Source organism: Urocampus carinirostris, chromosome 9, assembly GCF_059441175.1.
Source record: "Urocampus carinirostris isolate Australia breed hairy pipefish chromosome 9, RoL_Ucar_1.0, whole genome shotgun sequence".
In the NCBI taxonomy this organism is placed as follows: domain Eukaryota; kingdom Metazoa; phylum Chordata; class Actinopteri; order Syngnathiformes; family Syngnathidae; genus Urocampus; species Urocampus carinirostris.
In genome coordinates this window covers 22,182,824-22,202,411 of record NC_142357.1, presented here as the reverse complement: position 1 = coordinate 22,202,411, position 19,588 = coordinate 22,182,824, and the positions used below count along the sequence as shown (strand labels likewise).

Below are 19,588 nucleotides of genomic sequence, written 5' to 3'. Positions count from 1 at the left end.
ATTCCACTTTCCTTTAAAAGAAACGGCTCGCCTTTCCTTTACACTTTACCCCAACCATATTAAACGGAATCACAATATATTAAACAATAAAAATGTAAAAGTTCTGGAGATAGTGTTGTATAGACAGAGTAGAATGTTTACACATGAACTAAGAAGAGGAAGCTGATTTTTTTACTTCGGGGTGGATGCTGGGTAAACCCTCACAGCGCCACACACCGGTAGCGGCGGAAAGAAGCACTACAGGAATGTCCTCTACTCGGAAAAAGGTGCACACACTACAAATCTAACTTACAGCAATGTCCGAATATATTTCGACATCCCGAAAAACATGTTCGTATCTAACGTTTTTCGTAAGTCGAATGGTCGTAAGTAGGGGAGCGCTGTACAGCTACAATAGACTCACAGGATATACATTTTTTTCTGAGGCGAGGATCACAAAGTCAAATTGCTGTATGGTGGGGGATAGAATCCTAAGGAGAGTAGCTAATGTTTTTTAAACTCCCAGTATCCCAGATAAATAACATTAAAAAAATATATAGTCTGTACAGCCCTTTGAGACTTTTTGTGATTAAGGGCTATACAAATAAACTTGACTTGACCTGACATCTAACAAGACGTCCCTCTGTCTCAACTTTTGTCTCGTGGTTTGTATTAAGGCGGCAACGTTTGTCGTCATACAAATTGATTTTGCCGAACTGCCATGTCACTAATTGATTGAGCGCCGCCTCGATGTCCTTTGGCGCTCCTCCACTTCGGAGATGCCCTCATCTCAACGCCGCGTGCCAGAGATTTATGACCCCTGCCGTTCTAAATCAATAGGAAAGGGGTGGAGGGCTATTTAATGGAGCGCTTTTTAATTTGGGGGATTCTCCCGTCAACTTTTTAGCAGCTATTTACAGGACAAATAATTGATTGGGGAGCATTGTGTGTTATATAAATATATGAGGGCGTGATCGCATCCGCGCTTGATTTCGTACAAAAACCTGTCGCTGGCCAGCGTGATCTATGGCCCAGCGGTGCCACAGAGATGAATTTAAACAGCTTTATTTTACTGGGCAATTATTCTGATTTAAGCACTGTGGCTGGTTGTTCATCTAACAAGCTAGTTGAGGCTTAGCTAACGAGGCAGTTGGAAAAAAACAAATCGACAAGAATCGCAAACTGCAAATTCTATGATACAAGCTTTCGCTTAGATGATTAGTGTCTCTTGAGTTGTTAACACAAATTTGAGTTTTTTGGGGTAGAGAGAGGAGCTCCATGCCTCTAATTTAGCACATAATTTTAACACAATGCAAGATTTACTCCAGTTACAAAAATACAGCTAGCTGTTTGAAACAACCACATCACTTTTTGATAAAATACCCATTACAGCCATAATTGGGCTTACAATGTTTACATTGTTGTGGCATTTGTAAGACGTTTAGTTGAGTCGAGTCGAGTCCAATAGAGTAAAACATGGTATGGTATGGTATGGTATGGTATGGTATGGTATGGTATCGTATCGTATCGTATGGTATAACGTGGCATAACATAGTATGGTATGTTGTAGAGTACAGTTCAGTATAGTGTAAAGTAGTACAGTATATTGTGTAGTATAGTACATTATAGTGTAAAGTAGTGTAGTATAGTGTAAAGTTGCAATTTTATGTGACTGGATGAAAAGAAAAACGAGCATTCACAAGCATGTCTTCTTAAACTTCTGGGAAGAAGGACACAGTTGCACAATGCTCACTGTGTCAGCATGCGATGAGCCCTCACTTGGCGGGGTTCTTGTACTAGTGATTACGGTATCTGCTATCCGTATCCATGACTAAAAAAAATAGGTTTATTATTATTATTATGATTATAATCATTATTATCATTATTATTATTATTTTATAATTAATGACAATATACGGTGATAAAAAGTACATTTAGCACATTTAAAATAACAATATTTGCTTTCATTCCCATCAGAAGACTTATTTCTTATATTGTGTTTATCAAAGGGGGAACTGCGTAATATGTGACCGCTATATGTCACTGCTACCGAAAAGAAGTGCCACTTAGCACAAAGGAGAATTCAAACAACGGAGACTCAAAATGACCAAATTGCACCAAACATTTCTTTTCATTTTTTGTTCAGCCTTTCCCTAGGTTTTTGGGGGATTTTTTGTTCCCGTGTCAGCAAGATGGTGGTCAATTACGTCAGTTCCCTTTATGTGAGCCTCATGTTATGTCAAATAAATAAACATTTCTTGACCTACGAGTTTTTTTTTAAAATGCATGTTTGTATGTGATAAGTTTAAACCTTAGTAAACACTCAAAATAAAGAGAGGACATCAAAGGACTTAAAACTTGCAAGGAAAACAGGGAGAGAAGCATTTAGTAAAGAAAGTCCAACCTGCCTCTTGTTTTTATTAAGTCTCCTAGTTTACAAAAGCAAGTCCGCCGTAAAGGTCGGGAACATTATTGGCCAATACTGACAATGATGTAATAATTAAAATATTGAAGTGGCATCCTACAAAATTTCCTTTGCAGGTGTCCAATAATAGCAACAAAATAAACTTATCAAATTTTTACTACTAGGAGGCACTAAATAATACACAATGTTTCTTTAAAAACTGAATTTCCCCACTAGAGCGCCATCTATTGGATCTGGCAAATCACTGCCGGACGGGGCCCTTATGCAAGCAGATAGAAACGGCAATTGAAGGAGAAATGTTTTGCTTTAGGGTCGACGAGTGGAAACGTTTGCGTAATCGTGGCCCTTATTTGACCCCAAGAGTGCGCGAGCATGTTGATAAGGGGTTGGACGAGACTGCTGTCGGACTGGGGGATTTAAACAATTATTTATTTATTTAGTGTGTCACAGTCTACTCACTAAAACTTGACTTTTTCGTGGATGTTCAAAGGTTGATGCTTTACCTAATTTTGACTTTTTGAATAATTTTGATTAATTTATCAAACTAGCCATTAAATTGAAGCAAATTTAAAATGGAACTTACTGTTTTTATGGTTTTGAATGCTGGTTGTAGGTCTCATCCTATCTCTCTTGGGGTTTCAATACAGGCCCTCCCAATCCTCTCCAATTTGACCTCATCCTTTCTGCCATACACTGGAGGACTATTCTCAGAATGTTAAATTTGCACTCAATCTGAAAGTGGCCAATTCAGTTTAACCTTTGGCAGACAGCGTTTTCTTCATCAATTGACTTTTTAATACCGTATTCTCGCACTTTAAGGCGCACTAAATTATAGGGAACAACCCGCATAAGTGGGCAGCACGGCAGCGCAGTGGTTAGCGCGTGTGCGGCACAGTTCTGAGGTTGTGGGAACCTCTTGCGTGGGTTCAAATCCAGCTACCGGCCTTACTGTGCGGAGTTTGTATGTTCTCCCCGTGCTTGCGTGGGTTGCCCGGTCCAAATTGTCCCTAGGTGTGACTGAGTGAGTGAGTTGTCTGTCCCCCGTGTGCCCTGCGATTGGCTGGCAACCAGTTCAGGGTGTCCCCTGCCCGGAGATGGCTCGGATGGGCTCCAGCCCCCCCGCGACCCTAAGAAGGATAAGCGGTACAGCTAATGAGATGAGATGAGATGAGAACCCGCATAAGTAGTATTTCGTGATAGTTTTTATATACACAATGCACTGGACTGTAAGGTGCATGGAATTAAAATGACAGTGAGAGCTAGGGTTGAATAAAAATAAATAAAATCATTTAAATTAAAATAGTTTGGAATTGTGCACTGCGAGGGTTTTTTTTGTACAATTATCTGTTCTCCTTGTAAGTTCACAATTTATTGAACTTATCACGTATCCTCATGAGGATCGCAGGGATGCTGAAGCCCATCCCAGAGGACTTTGGGTATTGGGCAGGGGACCCAGATTGGGTGCCAGTCAATCGCAGGGCACACGTAGATGACAACCATTTACTCACACACACACATTCCTAGAGGGGAAATTTTGACTTGCTAATCAACATGCTATGCATGCTTTTGGTATTTGGGAGAAAATAAGAACGTAAACAAAAAAAAAAACACTCAGTTAGAACATGCAAACTCCACACAGAGAGGCTGTAATTGAACCTGGTACCTCTGAACTCTGAGGCAGGCATGCTAACCAGTAAATATGCATTGTAACATGGGGAGAAGTGAATGAAATAGGACGAAAGAAACTCAAGTTACTCAACTCAAGTTATTTGTAAATCAAAGTACACAATAAAACATTTTTAAATCCACCATATATATGATTATACCCTAAAACAAGATTCATTTTAAAACCATTGCTAGCTTAGCATGAATGCTAAAAAGTCAATGTACGACGTTATTTTAATGCCAAAGGTTAATCACCATCTCACATTTTCTCACTTCAATTTCATGTATTCTTAATTAAAGGTTTGGTAACGAGTTAAGGATGATTATTTTTTTGTTTCTAAAATGTTCTTTGAAATGTAATCTTTTTTATTCTATTAAGAATTTAATATTTCTGTTTATTTAGGCTTTCAAATTATTTTTCCTTTTCTGGTTTTGTTTTTTATTGTTGTCCTGTGGTTTTAAAAGTTGAATATGCTGCACTTGCCCAAGACACACCACAAAAAAAAATCAAGCCCCTATCACCCAAGCAGTTAAGGGATCCAACCAACCAATCAACCAACCAACTATTAAGTGTTGATCAGATCCATGATCCTTAACATTGCAGTTAAAATGGTAAATCTAAAATGCAATTTATTTAATTATTTATGTATTTCATTCAGTTATTTTGTGAGTAATTCCAGCATGTATTTTGTAACGAAACATTATTTAAATGACCGGGTGGACAAGTTGCCTGAGTTTTTCACCAATTTGTTTATCAGTGAAGAACTAATCGGCTACTAAAGGCTTGCTTCCCTCATCCTTAGGGAAGATAGGCCATTAACCACTAGGTGAAAAGCTCAGCCAGTTTGACCATCCCCCTCATTTGAATAACATTTTTGTTGTGACAAAATATACGACAAAATACATGACAGAATATGAACAAAATACATTACAAAATAAATGACAAAATAAATACTGAAATAAATAAGAAAAATAAATCACAAAATACATAAATATATAAATAAATTGCATTCAAGTCATATGTGTAGGTATTATACGATTTATTCATGTGTTCATTCATTTTTATCCATATAGAAGGATTGGTCCTCCATACATATTAGGTAGATGTTTATGTGTGATGCTGAATACTAAATTCTTCCATCGCTGTAGAAAATTATTAAATGCTTTCATAAGGCCTGCTCCAAAGTTAATGGAGCTGTCAGGAATTTGGAACTTTGTTACTCTCTACTACCATCTCCTGGCTTGAAGTCATTATCATAACCTCAGTCAGCTCATTCATGATGCGCGTGCAAGTACGTGTATTTCTTAGACGCATCCTCATCTTTTCTTGGAGTATGGGTCGGCGTGTGGACGTTACTAGAAGAAGGTTTCAAATTACGTTCACCATTTTCATGCTAAACTGACAAATACCGGTAGATATTTTTAAAAAGCCCGTGGGGACGAACATGATGTCCCTCTTCAGCACTTCAAACCTAATGTGTTCAGCCTCGAACATCTCAAATTAAAGTAGGATAAAATCAGATAAGACCAGTGAAAAACAAAGCATAAGGGCTCTTTGAACTCAACTGGGCATTGTTAACGCATACTCAATGGAAAAAAATATTTAACTTTTATCCTAGGGACACCTCAAACGACAAATAAACAGCATTTATTTTTCTTGCAATTCTTGAAAATTGCTTTATTTTCTCTCTGCACATAAAGATTTACTAGCTGGCTTGATTTCCGGTAAGAAAAAAACATTTTTAGAGTGAGAAAAAGAGTGTAAAATAAAAGTGTATCATCCAGCTAGGCTGTTTTAGACACACGAGACAAAAGAAGTTCAGGTCAGCCCGAGTTGCCAATTAGGCGAGCGAGAGAGAAATAGGCAAACAACGAAAGAGAGAGAGAGAGAGAGAGAGAGAGAGAGAGAGAGAGAGAGAGAGAGAGAGAGAGAGAGAGAGAGAGAGAGAGAGAGAGAGAGAGAGGATGAAGGAAGAGGAAGATTTTCAAGCCCCCTTTCGCTGAAGCAAATGCTCGCTGGGGCGCTCGCTTCAGCTTCTCCCCGCCGCCACGTTGCCGTGACAACCGAGAGTCGAGAGGAGGGATGGAGAAAAAAAATCAGCTGATTAGTCGGCATGGCAACGGCCAAGATGTAATCCCAGCAGACAACTCGGTCTAATCAATGCCCCCTAAAGGCCCCCCATCTTGGCAAGGATGCTCTCCTGAGGATCAAGCACCCCCCAAAAATGTAGCTCCCTGACTAATGATGATTAGTCAGGAAATATGTGACTTTTTGAAAATGAAAACTTTTAAATGTTTTGCAGAAAAAAGGTTTACAAACTAATATTTTTTTTTTTTGTGCGAAACAACACGGGAAAACAAAATTTGGAATCTGCCCAAAATGTCTGGTTTTAAAAATATACTTATGTTTATTTTCTATTCAGACAATTATGGTACAGTAATTTTTCCAAAGTCTCGTTTACTGTCCTTTTGTGTCAAACATCCATCCATCCCTCCATTATTTGCACTACTTATCCTCAATAGGGTTGCGGGAGTGCTGGAGCCCATCCCAGCTATTTTCTGGCAGTGAGTGGGCAGGGGACAACCTGAATAGGTTGCCAGCCAGTCACACCTAGGGGCAATTTGGATGTGCCATTTAACCTGGAATGTGGGAGGAAACTGGAGTGCACGAAAGAAACCCACGGAAGCACAGGGAGAACATGCAAACTCCGCATTGGAAGGCTAGTAGATGGATTTGAACCCATGACCTCAGAACTGTGCACGCTAACCACTCAGCTGCCGTGACGTTGCTATGTTATACATTTCATTTTTTCATTAAAATGCCTTTTAAATAGTCTTGTATATGGGCTTCCAAATGAACCTGACCTTTTCACAAGGCGGGTCCGGAATCCAATGGGAATGATTATCTGAAACCACTTAGTGGAGATTTAGGAATGTGACCAGATTCACACTTAGAGGCATACTTTTTTGCAGATATATAGTTGGGTAATTTCTTGTGGCACACTAGACAAGGTCTCACGGCACACTAGTCTGCCCTGTCACACTTGTCGAAAAATATTACTCCAGACTTGCATGAAAAGAATTGATCCAGAGTCTTTCTATTCAAGAGGCAACATAGACTTTTGTTATCCATTCAGGTACTTTCTGGCGGTAAACCTGTGCGATTACACCAATGATGAAGCCTTGGCAGATGTTTTCTTATATTTTTCTCTTTAAACCAGGAATTTCAAACTCAGTTTGACTTTGGAGCCCCATCTAGACATTCTGGTTTCAGGCGGGCTGGTTTTTGTTTTTACAATCGAGAGAATGCAGTTTTACACCTAAACCGATTCAGCATGCTATGCAAACTCAAGTAGGAGCTATGAAAAAAAAAATATATACTTGCCTTATTTGTCACACTACTTTGAAATCAAAATTAATGAATGAATAATTAAATGAATAAATAAATAAATAAAAAAAAAAATAAAAATAAAAAAATAAATAAATAAATAAATAAATTAAAGTTTACCATTGCATGATCAATACGATTAATCTACATCAAATCAAACTGCTTTGCTCAAGCTGTGAGTATATATTTTGCTGCCTACAAGTGGCCAGAGGGACCATTTGGTTTGAATTTTTTTAAAATCATAACTTTAGATAGAAACGACATAGAGATTCGACTTTTTGACATGCTTGACGGATTCAATCATCCTACGGGCCAGGTACAGCTTGCGAGCCATATGTTACACATGTCTGCTCTAAACCAACCCAATAAGCCTAAATACTGTTGCAGGTCTGTACGGAGGGTCGCCTGATCGTGGAGTTCGCCTTCGATGACCTGATGAGGATCAAGACGTGGCACTTTACCATCCGGCAATATCGAGAGCTTATTCCCCGCAGCATCCTGGCAATGCATGTGAGTTTGGCTAATGGCACACATACACACTCCCACACACAAACCAAATGGATTGTAGGGGTGCTTGAAATCTTGAAAATTGTTCAATTTTAATGTTGTGTGTTCAAGGACTGAAAAGTGCTTAAATTTTGCGTGAAGTGCTGGCATTTGCTTGAAAATGTTGCCACTGCCATTTTTCAGTCTGACTCGATAGACCATGCAATAAATGAAGACAGAGTAAACAAGTCTGCTTAAAAATGACGCTGACACGCATGCTCAGCTGGCTTCTCTAATTAGGGCGCTGTCATGTGAAGTGTCACACTCAAGTAGACAACTCCTCTTAGAAAACCGGCTCCAATAAGTCCAAAACATCAATAAGTATAAAACATCATACACCAAATTAATTAGTAATTAATTGTAAATGATGTCTTATCTTTCTATATTATAATAGCAATCTACAGTGAACTTTAACTTAATTGAAACTTTTGAGTTGTCTTCACAAAGCAACTTTAAAGTCAAGCAACACAGAATTCCTGGAAAAACACACACAACAAAATGTCAAATAAAAATAGTTACTATTCAGTGCAACACCAAAAAAGTATGAACTATAAACATACAATTTTAGCTATTTTGACGGTTCACGGAAGCCTTAATTTCATATTCCTGGCCGAAAAACAAATTCAATGGCGATGACGTTACGTTGCTTTTATGACATTTTAAAAGTGCTTTGTCAGGGAAAGGAATCTGCGTTTGGTGTATTTTGTTTTCATAGCCAAATAATTTATGTAAACACATGGAATGTAAATTAAACATTTACCAATCTCCAAAAAAAAAGTAAATCACAATTCTTTTTTAGCTTTTTATAGACTTAAAGTCACACACTAACACCGAATCCCTGAACATGAAAAACAATCACAAATAAAGTAAAAATATTAAATCTTCAGAGCTGTAAATAAATGATAAAATAGCCTAAAAAAGTATCAATTTACAATTCCTTTTGAAGCAATTGAAGCACACATCTTCTGCAAAACACAAGAAATGTATAAATTAAAATATGTTATACAAAAATCAAAAGATCAGCAGTCTCTCTGATTTGAAGATTGAATTCAAAGCAATCAATGTCATTAAATTGAGTCAAATTTGGCTCATATTTTTGCTTTTTATATAGTGTAATTTCTTTTTTTTTCTTTTTTGCCCCCGTGTTGAACTCCATTATTACCCTATAGACTCAATGTTTGTAAACAAGTGTGGCTGAATTCATGTCAGTTTATAGCAGCCCATTGACACAAAAAGATCATAGATCACAGATAGGAACATCTCAAATAAGCACTAAGTATGTAATAGCAACAAAATAGCAACTTTATTTTAGTGATCAACCACAACAAAAAACCTTGTTTTAGACAGCGCTGGATTCCCCCTTTGATGGTACTGGAAAAATTAGAATATCGTCTTTAAAAGTTCTTCAAAAATGCTTGAATTTTGCCATGAAAAGGGTGTATGTACAAATTCACTGACGTTGAAGCTGAAAGATTTATCTATTTTTAAACAAGAGGTATTGTCCGATGGAGAGGTTTGGATAAAAAATAATCGGCTTAATGCCAGCAAGTGACATTCCGTCCCTTGATCTGTTGACTGCGTCTAGACATGTGAGCTTTGTGCAAAAACACGCACAGAAAAATCTCATTATTCCGCGCAATGATAACACACCAAACCGTTTCAATTCTATATATATATATAATTTGTTAATCAAATAATCATTCCTGCAAAGGTTGAATTGCGGAACCTTAATTGCCTGTTGAACGCTTCCAGCTTAATAGTTGCTCTTTTTTTCTGTTTTTGTGCACAAAGCGATGACAGAGGAGAGCGTGCCGGCATGGATTTTCAATGGTGCAAGGCTCTTAAAGGGGCAGTGCGTATTATTTAGCGTTTTCCTATTGGTAAAAATACTTATAGGTCAAGAAATTTGTATTAATTTTACATTATATAGGTCTCCTAATTGTCCAACATTTTACTACTACGGGTACCCAAAAACGTTTTGGTGTTTTTGAATTTCTGTAGTTTGTATTCTTTCTTAGAGTTTTAAGCACTTGTTTTCAGTAACACTACACAATACAGGGACATTTAGTTGTCAAATAATACACACTTTGCCTGCTCCTTAAATGCTCCAGGGATACAGTCTTCATGTCCCAATTATTCTGATCAAATGTTAGATTTCATTGTCTGTACATTGTAAAATTGTCACAACCAGAACGGAATCAGGACCCAAATGCGTAACATTTACCACCAGTTTTATTGAAAGAAAGAGGAAGGGTTGCGCCCATAATCTGGTGTTTGCTGGACGCGGGAAGCAAGTCGCTCTCGCACTCAGATTGTGATTCGAATACGGAAGAGTATCTTCCGTAGCGAGCGATGGCAGTGTCAGGGACGAAAAAACAGGTCGGTAGCTGGAACTGGGAGAGCAAAAACGTGGTCGGGTTCTGAAACGAGTCGTAAGCCAGGACGGGAGATTAGACCGGATCAAAAATGGGTCGAAAGCCGGGACAGGGGAGCAGATATGGTCGGGATCAAAACAGGTCGTAGCAGGAGACAAACGGGAGCAAAAACGGGACAGGTGGGTGTCAGGGTCAAAAAAGGCCTCAACAGAGGTTCGCAGACAGACTGACAACAGGAGAGTGACAGGACTGGGTTTAAATAGGGACAGGCAGCCAATCAGAGCCTGCAGCGGTTGGCCCCAGATGAGCGGGCACAGGTGATTCACATCGGTAATCATGACAAAAATAAACATCAGATAATGCTCCTCCTTTTTTTATTTTAACAGATTTACCATTTTATTTAGTAAAAGAAGAATATTGTATTAAAACTGAACAATATTATCGGCTAATATATCTTTTATGCCTTTATTTGTACCATAAAACATAAGTATTAAGTATTCCAATTCAGTTTTTTTTAACTATGTTGTAACCCCCCTAATTTGAGCAATTTAAATTTTTCTAGTATTATTTCCCCCATTTTAGTTTATTTTTATAAATATAAGAAATCATTAACGCTAACTTATTAAAACTACAAAGAGAAACGGAAACTACACTCACCGAAAAATGTCTCGATTTGTTATTTTTGTATTTTGTGAATCACACCGTCACCGGGTGAAGTGAAACGAAGAAAATACCATATTTGTTTTTTCCAATTCCAAGCAATATCTTGCTAACGATTGCTATCATAACTTACAAGTTCTCTCTGTCATCTACGCTGGCCACAGTGATTAATGACAGAAGACTGGCTATCGGCACTCTGATGTCTATGATGTATTTAATGTCACTTTTTAAAGGGGGTTACACATGTCCTCGTTTTGGGTACATTTTCTGAATTTTGACTCATTGATAAATTAGCTCTGCCTGGTCCTGTTGCACTATTAGGAGGTGCATGTTGGCTGCTATAACGGTATACGTTTACTCAGATAACTACTTCAAAAAACACGATTGCGCGCACACGCCACAAAGTCGGAGTGCTATTCAGAACTCGAGATATGGATACAATAATTCAACATCATATTTTTTCCCACATTTGTAATGTACATGTTTATTTCTTAAATGCAAAGTGACAGCTATTATGTATAAATAGGCAGGTAAGTGTTTTTTGTATGTGTGTTCAAATAGAGTGTATTATCTCAAATTGCTCAACACAGCATGCACTTCTGGTTCCGAAGAAACAAAATGATAGTTCTTATCACATTTTACAATGTACATTTTATTGTGTGAGAGTATTTAAAGCTGTTAAGAGTTGAATAAAATAAAACAATTAAGTAGGGTGGGAATGCAGAGTAGCCATGAAGCCAAATAAATAATCATCAATGTACAGTAAGTGCTAGCAAGCTTTGCTTTTTGTCGAGAATAAAAAATACAAATAGCAACAATGTTGTTGAAGAATTAGTGCTCCCTTTTAAAGGAGTTTCTCCTTTTGGGCAACAATAAATGGACGGTGTGTATTATCTGTCCACTGGACGTCACTGTATCGTACAGTGCAAATAAAATGAGTGCTGAAAAGCACAAGCCAGAATATAAGCTATGGAGACTCAAAGAAACCAAAATGAAAATGGTTCTTCTCATTTGTTTGCCCACCCTTTGACGTGTTGTTTTATTTTTTGGGTGGTATCCTTAGAAGCTAGATGGCCGACAATCAAATCAGCTTCCTCTAGGTGAGCGTCAAGTGATATAAATTAAATGCAAATTTCTCGACCTAAGAGTATTATAAAAATTGCATTTTTTTGTAATAAGTTTTGGCGCCTCCAAAGACATTTTCTTTTATCATTTTCAGTTGTCGACCGCAGTGTTGTGTAGTTCAATCCTTGAGGTGGCGGTCAGAGGTATTATAAAGTGGGTTTCTTACTAAAGCAATTGTTTTTAATGTTTAAAAACATGTGCCACCTTGTGGGTTGATTCACTATTGCACCCAAGTCCAAGCATTACATAGTCTATGCTTTGTGGACAAAACCATGTTGACCTAATGACATTTCTTGATACAAACAGGGAAAAATGAATCAAAAGTTCGAAAAATTAATTAAATCCTACTCAGTTTAACCCTGTTAATGAATTGATAGCGCATTTTGACTTTTTTCCAGACACCTTGCTAAAAATGATAATATTAATAATAATAATAATAATAATAATATATGTATACACAATAATTTGAACCCTTTTGGCGACGCTGAACAATTAGCAGTCCCATTTATACCCCTTAGTTTAAAGCAATTAGCGTAGCGAGCATGCTTATTTTTGCATGATTTGTACAGGTGCTTTAAATCCTTGAAAATGCTTAGTTTTAACATTGTATTTTAAAGGGTTGAAAAGTGTCTTTGTAAATCCTTGAAATTGTTGCCATGTTTCACAACAAGTCTGCTTAAAACGACGCAGACAGAAGCTCTCTGGTGGCTTTGCTTTGCCATTTAATTTCTTCTTCCCTTGTGATTCACAGCAGCTGACACTAGTTAGTATGGCATTGTCCTATGAAGCGTCATGGGCCCCTACGGGTTGCACCCAAGAGGACAAGTGAATGCTGCACCAAACATGGCGCTATAGAATGTGTATTGATGCAAGGATTACATAGCAATTATGGACAGTTATTATGGGCCATGCAAAAAATTAAGCTAGCGATTTCCAGTGGTAAAAAGGATTGGGAAGAACTTCCTGCAATTGAAAATATAAGCTATTTATGCCCCTCATTTTACTCAACACCTATATAAAATATTTACAATCATATTGTTCAGATCCACAAATATATTTTAGTCAAGTTTTAAAAATCAATTGTCTTGATAAATGAACACGCGTGAAAAAAAACTACATGTGAATTGCTGACATATTTGTGGATCTGCAAAATACATAAATTACACCGAATTTCCTCTTATAATGGTTCTGGAGAAATTGAAAAATTGACTTTGAAAGTCCTTAAAAAGTGCTTGAATTTGAAAAAGGTGCACGAACACTGTGTTTTTTGTTGACGCGAACCTTTCATATTTGCCCTTCACAAAAGATGATATCAGGAACGATAAATTGTCTGGTCTTGTTTGTCACTCGTTGCTGGACGGGACATCTATGTTAAAAATTTCCGTGTGCAGCAGGAAAAGAAATGTAAGACCACTTTTGACACTAATTAACAAAATCTGACTTTTAATGTTTAGCCTAGCGGCTAGCATGGCTGCTCATGTTTATGTTGTTGTTATTTGGTAAATCCCTTCTCCTTTTCCTGGAGGCTGAGAAATCAATCAGTGTAATCAAGATAGGGACATGAAAGTACTAATACAATCAATTACACCGCTTGATTAGTGTGACAATGACAAAGAACTACTTGACTTAAAACGACGACACGAGCATTAAGTGTTTTTTTGTAATTTTCTCTGCGTTTTCGACTCGAGTTCGTCAAATGCGTGACTGCCAATCAGCAGCTAATTGGTTGCGGATAATTGCTTGAATTGGGATAAACGCAGTGAGCAGTTTCTTGTTTTGTGTGGAGTATTTCTGCCTTGAACGCTTGTCTACGTGTTTTGTATATATTATTTTATTTCTTTACTTCAGGCACAAGACCCTCAGGTGCTGGAGCAACTGTCCAAAAATATCACGCGCATGGGTTTGACCAACTTCACCCTCAACTACCTCAGGGTAAGCATGATTTTATATATATATATATATATATATATATATATATATATATATATATATATATATATATATAAATATATATATATATATATATATATATATATATATATATATATATATATATATATATATATATATATATATGTATGTTCAAGATTCAAAGTTTTTATTGTCATATGCAGAGTAAAGAACCACGATTCCCTGCACAATGAAATTCTTTGCTGTCCACACAGTTGTCAGCGTAATAAAACTAAGAGACTAAATACATGGAATACACAAAGTAATATTATGTATATTAAAAAGATAAAAATACAAGAGTAACTCAAAATAAGTCAAAGAATTAGATAAAAATAAAATAAAGATACAGTTGAATGTGACTGTAGTGTAACAAAGTGTCTGTAGTGTGCTGAACGTCTGTCTGTGGCCTATGTTAGATCAGCAGCCATTTAAGAGTCTGATAGCAGAGGGTTAAAAGAGTTACATAGACACACAAATACATATATATATATATATATATATATATATATATATATATATATATATATATATATATATATATATATATATATATATATATATATATATATATATATATATGAGAGAGAGTGATAGATAAAGCTGTATTATTGGAGTGATCCCTCGTTTATCGTTGAGGTTGGGTTGAAAAATGAACCCGTAATGGCCAAAATATGAGAAGTAGAATATTTTAGAATTAAAAAAAAAGAAAATGAAAAATGAAATAATAATATACTGGGTGATTGTTTAGCCAATCATAATGAAGAACACAATGCAGGATCCAAAACAGTAGTGAAACCGTAAAAAGTATCGCGTTCTACATTATAGCAAGGGATTACTGTATATGTAAATGTGTACAATAGTTTACAATAATAACAAGAAGGTTGTGTGTAAATTTGTGTACGTGCTTGTTTCTTTTCCCAGTTTGTTATTTTGCTATCTCCGTTGTTGACTGACACGCTCGTATTTTTCCAAATGGCGAGCAGGCGAGCGACCGCGAGGCGGAGGAATTAATTGGATACAGAAAATTAGCATAACATTAATGAACGCTCCCTGTTGAGACGCGTAATTGCGAAATGGTAGGACGCGACTCGGGGGAGGGTATAAGGGAAGGGGGGCATTGGGGGATGCGGGGGGGATAGTAAGGGCACCGTGGCTGCTTATAATCACCCAATTGAGGGAGACACAAAGGGGGGATGCAGGAATGGGGGAGGTGGTTTAGGGGTGTCGGTCAGGGTGGAAGGTGGCTATTCGCCATTGCATGTTTTTGTTTTTGTCACAATGATTGGCAATGCACAAAAGCGTCTGCAACACAACTGCTAGACCTGTTTTTGTCCAATTATATCTGCTTTTCAGGGAGAAAAAAATGATTTTTCCACTATTTGGGAATTCCTGCCATCCGTCAAGTTTATGTGATTCAAATTAGCATCACTAATCGCTACAATTTTTTGTTCACAAGATGGCTGCAAATAGGCAAAATCATCTCAAATGCATGTCTGGGAATAGAATGGTCAACTTGCCGAGACCGTTTTTAAGTCAACTTATTTAAAATAGAAATATTGATAATACGGAATGCTGATTGTGACACTTTTTGAAGATACTACACAATGTTATAGAACATTTACTTTCAGTACTTCTTCTGACATTGGTTCAGAAGATTATTTTGCAGACCAACTCATGATAGATACATTCACATGTTGTCTTTTTTTTCAATAGTGCCCAGGGAACAAATAGGTTGCAAAAACCATACAAATATTGTCATAATTGAGGAAACAATAGTAAAAATGCTGCGAGTACACTCCTTTTTTTATGTTAAGAGTATTATTATTATTAATATCAGCAGCAGTGGCAGAAAGAAACATAAAATTATCTTTAAAATAATAAAGTTTTTGCTATGATTGTTCTTATTAGTAGGATCTGAGTCTGAGTCTATTCTCTTCTATTCTATTCTACAAAAACACTACAAGGACCCGATTGTTTTTGCTATAATCATTCTTATTATTAGGGCCAGGGCAGTGGAAAAAATAGGCATTGTTTTGGTAAGATACAGATAATTCGGTAATATTTTTTGTTAGGACCAAAACAAAAACAAAAAAGTAAATGTAATGTTTTTGTCACAAGCCAGGCACGGAGACAGGACCCAATAGCGTTTGTTTTTACTCCGTTTTATCGAGAAAGAGAGCAGTGCTTGCTTCCACGTTCCGATGATCATCGGACACGGACAGCTGATGGCAGGAATGCTGAAGTGTCTCTTCCGTGTCGAGCGAGGATACTCGTGGGCGTCAGGAAAGCTGATCAGTAGCCGGGACAGGGGAGCAAGAGCGGTAATCAAGTCCAGAAAAAAGGTCGGCAACAAGTATCAGGCAGGAAACAGGGCAAAACAGTTCAATGGCCGGAACGGAAGAGCAGGGCAGAAACGGGTCCAGAAACAGGTTGGCAACAGGTAACAGGCAGGAGAAAACAGGGCAAGAGATTGTCGGAGGGTACGGAGCTTGCCTAGCAAAAGTGTAGGTTCGCAGGACGGTCTGACGCTGGTAACAGGGAGCCGGGGGGTTCAAGCCAGTGGCAGGGCAATGTTTTTGCTACGGTTACACTTATTAGTATGGTCTGTGTCACGAAAATGTTGCAAGGGCCCATTGTGTTTGCTATTATACTTAGTATTAGCCAGAGTAATACCTCAGCAGGCCTTATTGTTTTGACCACAGTAGCGAAAAAGAAGACCCGATTGTTTTGGATTGTTATTGTTATTGTTACTATTATTATTCTTATTATTAGGGCCTGAGTAGTGATAACGATAGGAGACCCTATGGTTTTTGTTATGATTATTTTTCTTATAAGGGTTTAAGCAACAAACCACTAAGAGGACCCAACGATTAATATTCAGGCCTAAGCTACAAAAACGCTGAACTGAAGCTGTTGTTTTTGCTATCATAATTCTTATTATTAGGGTCTGAGTTTTGAAAATGGTAAGATTATCCTATGGTTTTTCAATGATTGTTTTTCTCACAAGAGTCCGGGCTTAAAACTGATAAGAGGACTGCATTGTTTTGTGGCAAAAACGCCATGCGAACCCAACCTTTGATTATACATTTGTCTGTATATTTTTGCTAAATCACTCACTTTATTTCAAGTTGTACAAATACATGAAATCTTAACATGCCTTCCCACCTAAATCCAAGTCTTACAATCCGGTTAGCAAGCGTCACTATGCGGTGCACCTTATCCTCCGCGCCACATGAACGCTAGCTTCCCTTCTGTTATCTTCGCTCACCAGTCCATACGACGCACCCTTTCCTCGTAAACGGGGGGAAAAGTCCCGACACTTTACCCTTGGTCGCTTTCTCATTGGAATACAGCACATCAGCTTGTTTTGCGTGTCGCCTGGCTTCCTTCAATTCAGTCCGAAAATAACCGCGCTTCCAGGATGAGAGCTGACATTGCTTTACCATTCCGGCGTCAGGGAAAGGTACAAAAGTGTTTTAAACCTGACAAAAAGAAATGTATCAATAAAAGAACACTACTGTTCACGGGAAGGGTATCAATCGCTTTCTCTCCCGACGCCCCCTCAGTCCCTTCCTGGACCCGATCCACGGAGAAAACGTTTTCGATCACCACTACTGTGCGCTCTTCTAATATTCCTCAGAGTATGATTTAAATAATAAAATTCTATTCAATGTAATGAGTTGCTAAAATACTAGCTGTAGCTGTATCCGAGCTTTGCAGTTTATCTTGCATAGACACATTGACTTGTGCCCATGCACACCCCGGTTGTTTGACTGACAGCATACACTAGCTCAGGGGTCGGGAACCTATGGCTCACGAGCTATATATGGATCTTTTCATGAGTACTTATAGCTCGGAGATAAAATAGAACTTGTCGGAATGTTATTATACAGCTTTATATGAAACAAATAGTCATACATGCAAAGCCAAGACAATACAGCTTAATGTAGGGTTCGGTCCAGTATACTGTATATATAGGACACAATTTTGACTTTAGTTTAAAGTCAGGGTCTCACCACAGACCCCATTTAGGCTCTAAATCGCTAAATATTTCTTTAAATGGAAGCTCACTAAACAATCTATGTTCACTGTTGAGACACTTTATGGTGAAAACTCTCAGAATAAACTTTAACTTAAAAAAAACATAGTACCCGGAAACTAGCACCTAGTTAATTTGATTGGGTGAGTGGTAGGAATGGGTGGAACTATACAAAGGACAGGACGTACGCACTCTTTCTCCATTGCCTAGTGCTGCCTACACTGAGAGTAACTACGATTGCAGTATTCTGTGAGATTTTTACAAAATAACTTTCACCTTGTTTTAAAAGCAATATTTAAGAAAAAAAAGATAGAAGAAATGAGCATCAACACTATTAAATTACTGCGGGAAGGAGTTGAATTTTAAGTGGTATGTTTACATTGATACAGGACCCAGGCTCTGGCATTCTTATCATTTCATAGATTTTATAAAACCATTAAATGTCACACAGTGAAATAACATGTGCTGGAGAATTAATTTTCTATGTAGAGTGATTTTGGCGGTTTCGTTGAATTTTGTCTTAAAATATATGGTGTGACTCTTTTTCTATAAAATTTTAAATAGTTTTGCCTTTATGGCTATTTCGGTCAAAAAAGTTTCTGAACCCTGCACTAACCAACAGTCTCATAAACAGACAGTCACGCCCAGCCACCCAACACACACACACACAACCTGCCCCTGTGATAGCATTTGCTGTGCTGTCTGCAGCAAAACAAAATACACGGTGTGTTGGTATCAATGACAATAAAAACAAAGCGAGTGAGAGCGTCCAAACACGCTAATTGCTAATGTTGTATTAGTTCACCCTAAGGCGATACTAATACTAAAACTAACAGCTAAAAGCTTAAGCAAAACATGTACTCAATACTTAAATTAGGAAAAATAGGATAATTCATTTTCGTATACTACGTGCATTCATTTTCTTTTTTTAAAATATACAATATTCATTTGTGTATATGCACATAAAAAGATCAGGTTTTACTGTAGCGTATTACCATATCTGGCAATGAGCGATCAGTCGACAGCTGAGAACAAACGCAAAACTTTGGATGCAACATTAATTGAAACTGGGTTGCAGTTGCGAGAGCGCTAACCACTAGACAGACCACCAGCAATACAGTTAAAATATGACATTGCGTTCGATTTTTCTCTCATTATCACACTTATTTTACTCACGGTACTAGAGACAAGAATAGAAAAAAACAGAAAATCGTCCTGAAAGATAAAAATAAACGCAAAAAAAGCACAATGAGTGAAAGAACTCTTTGGTGAATCGGATGATTAATCAGATATTAAAAAAAGACGTTGTCAATTTGATTTGTTATTGTGTCCTTATTTTATCTTATCAATAACTTTGTCTCTTACAATACTTTGTTTAGCTGAGAAAAAGAACATGTAAACTGATAAAAAAATTAGGGTTGCGCGTCATATACGAG

General features: G+C 37.4%; 1 protein-coding gene across 4 annotated transcripts in view; it reads left to right on the top strand.

Moving 5' to 3' along the window:
* Positions 1-19,588, top strand: part of ldb2a (LIM domain binding 2a) — a 131,819-nt gene that overhangs the window by 90,000 nt on the left and 22,231 nt on the right. For all 4 annotated transcript variants that reach the window (XM_088343262.1, XM_088343261.1, XM_088343260.1 and 1 more), the window contains exons 4-5: positions 7,845-7,967; positions 14,012-14,095. In XM_088343262.1, the coding sequence (XP_088199388.1) occupies positions 7,845-7,967; positions 14,012-14,095 (207 nt within the window). The remainder of the gene's footprint in view (positions 1-7,844; positions 7,968-14,011; positions 14,096-19,588) is intronic.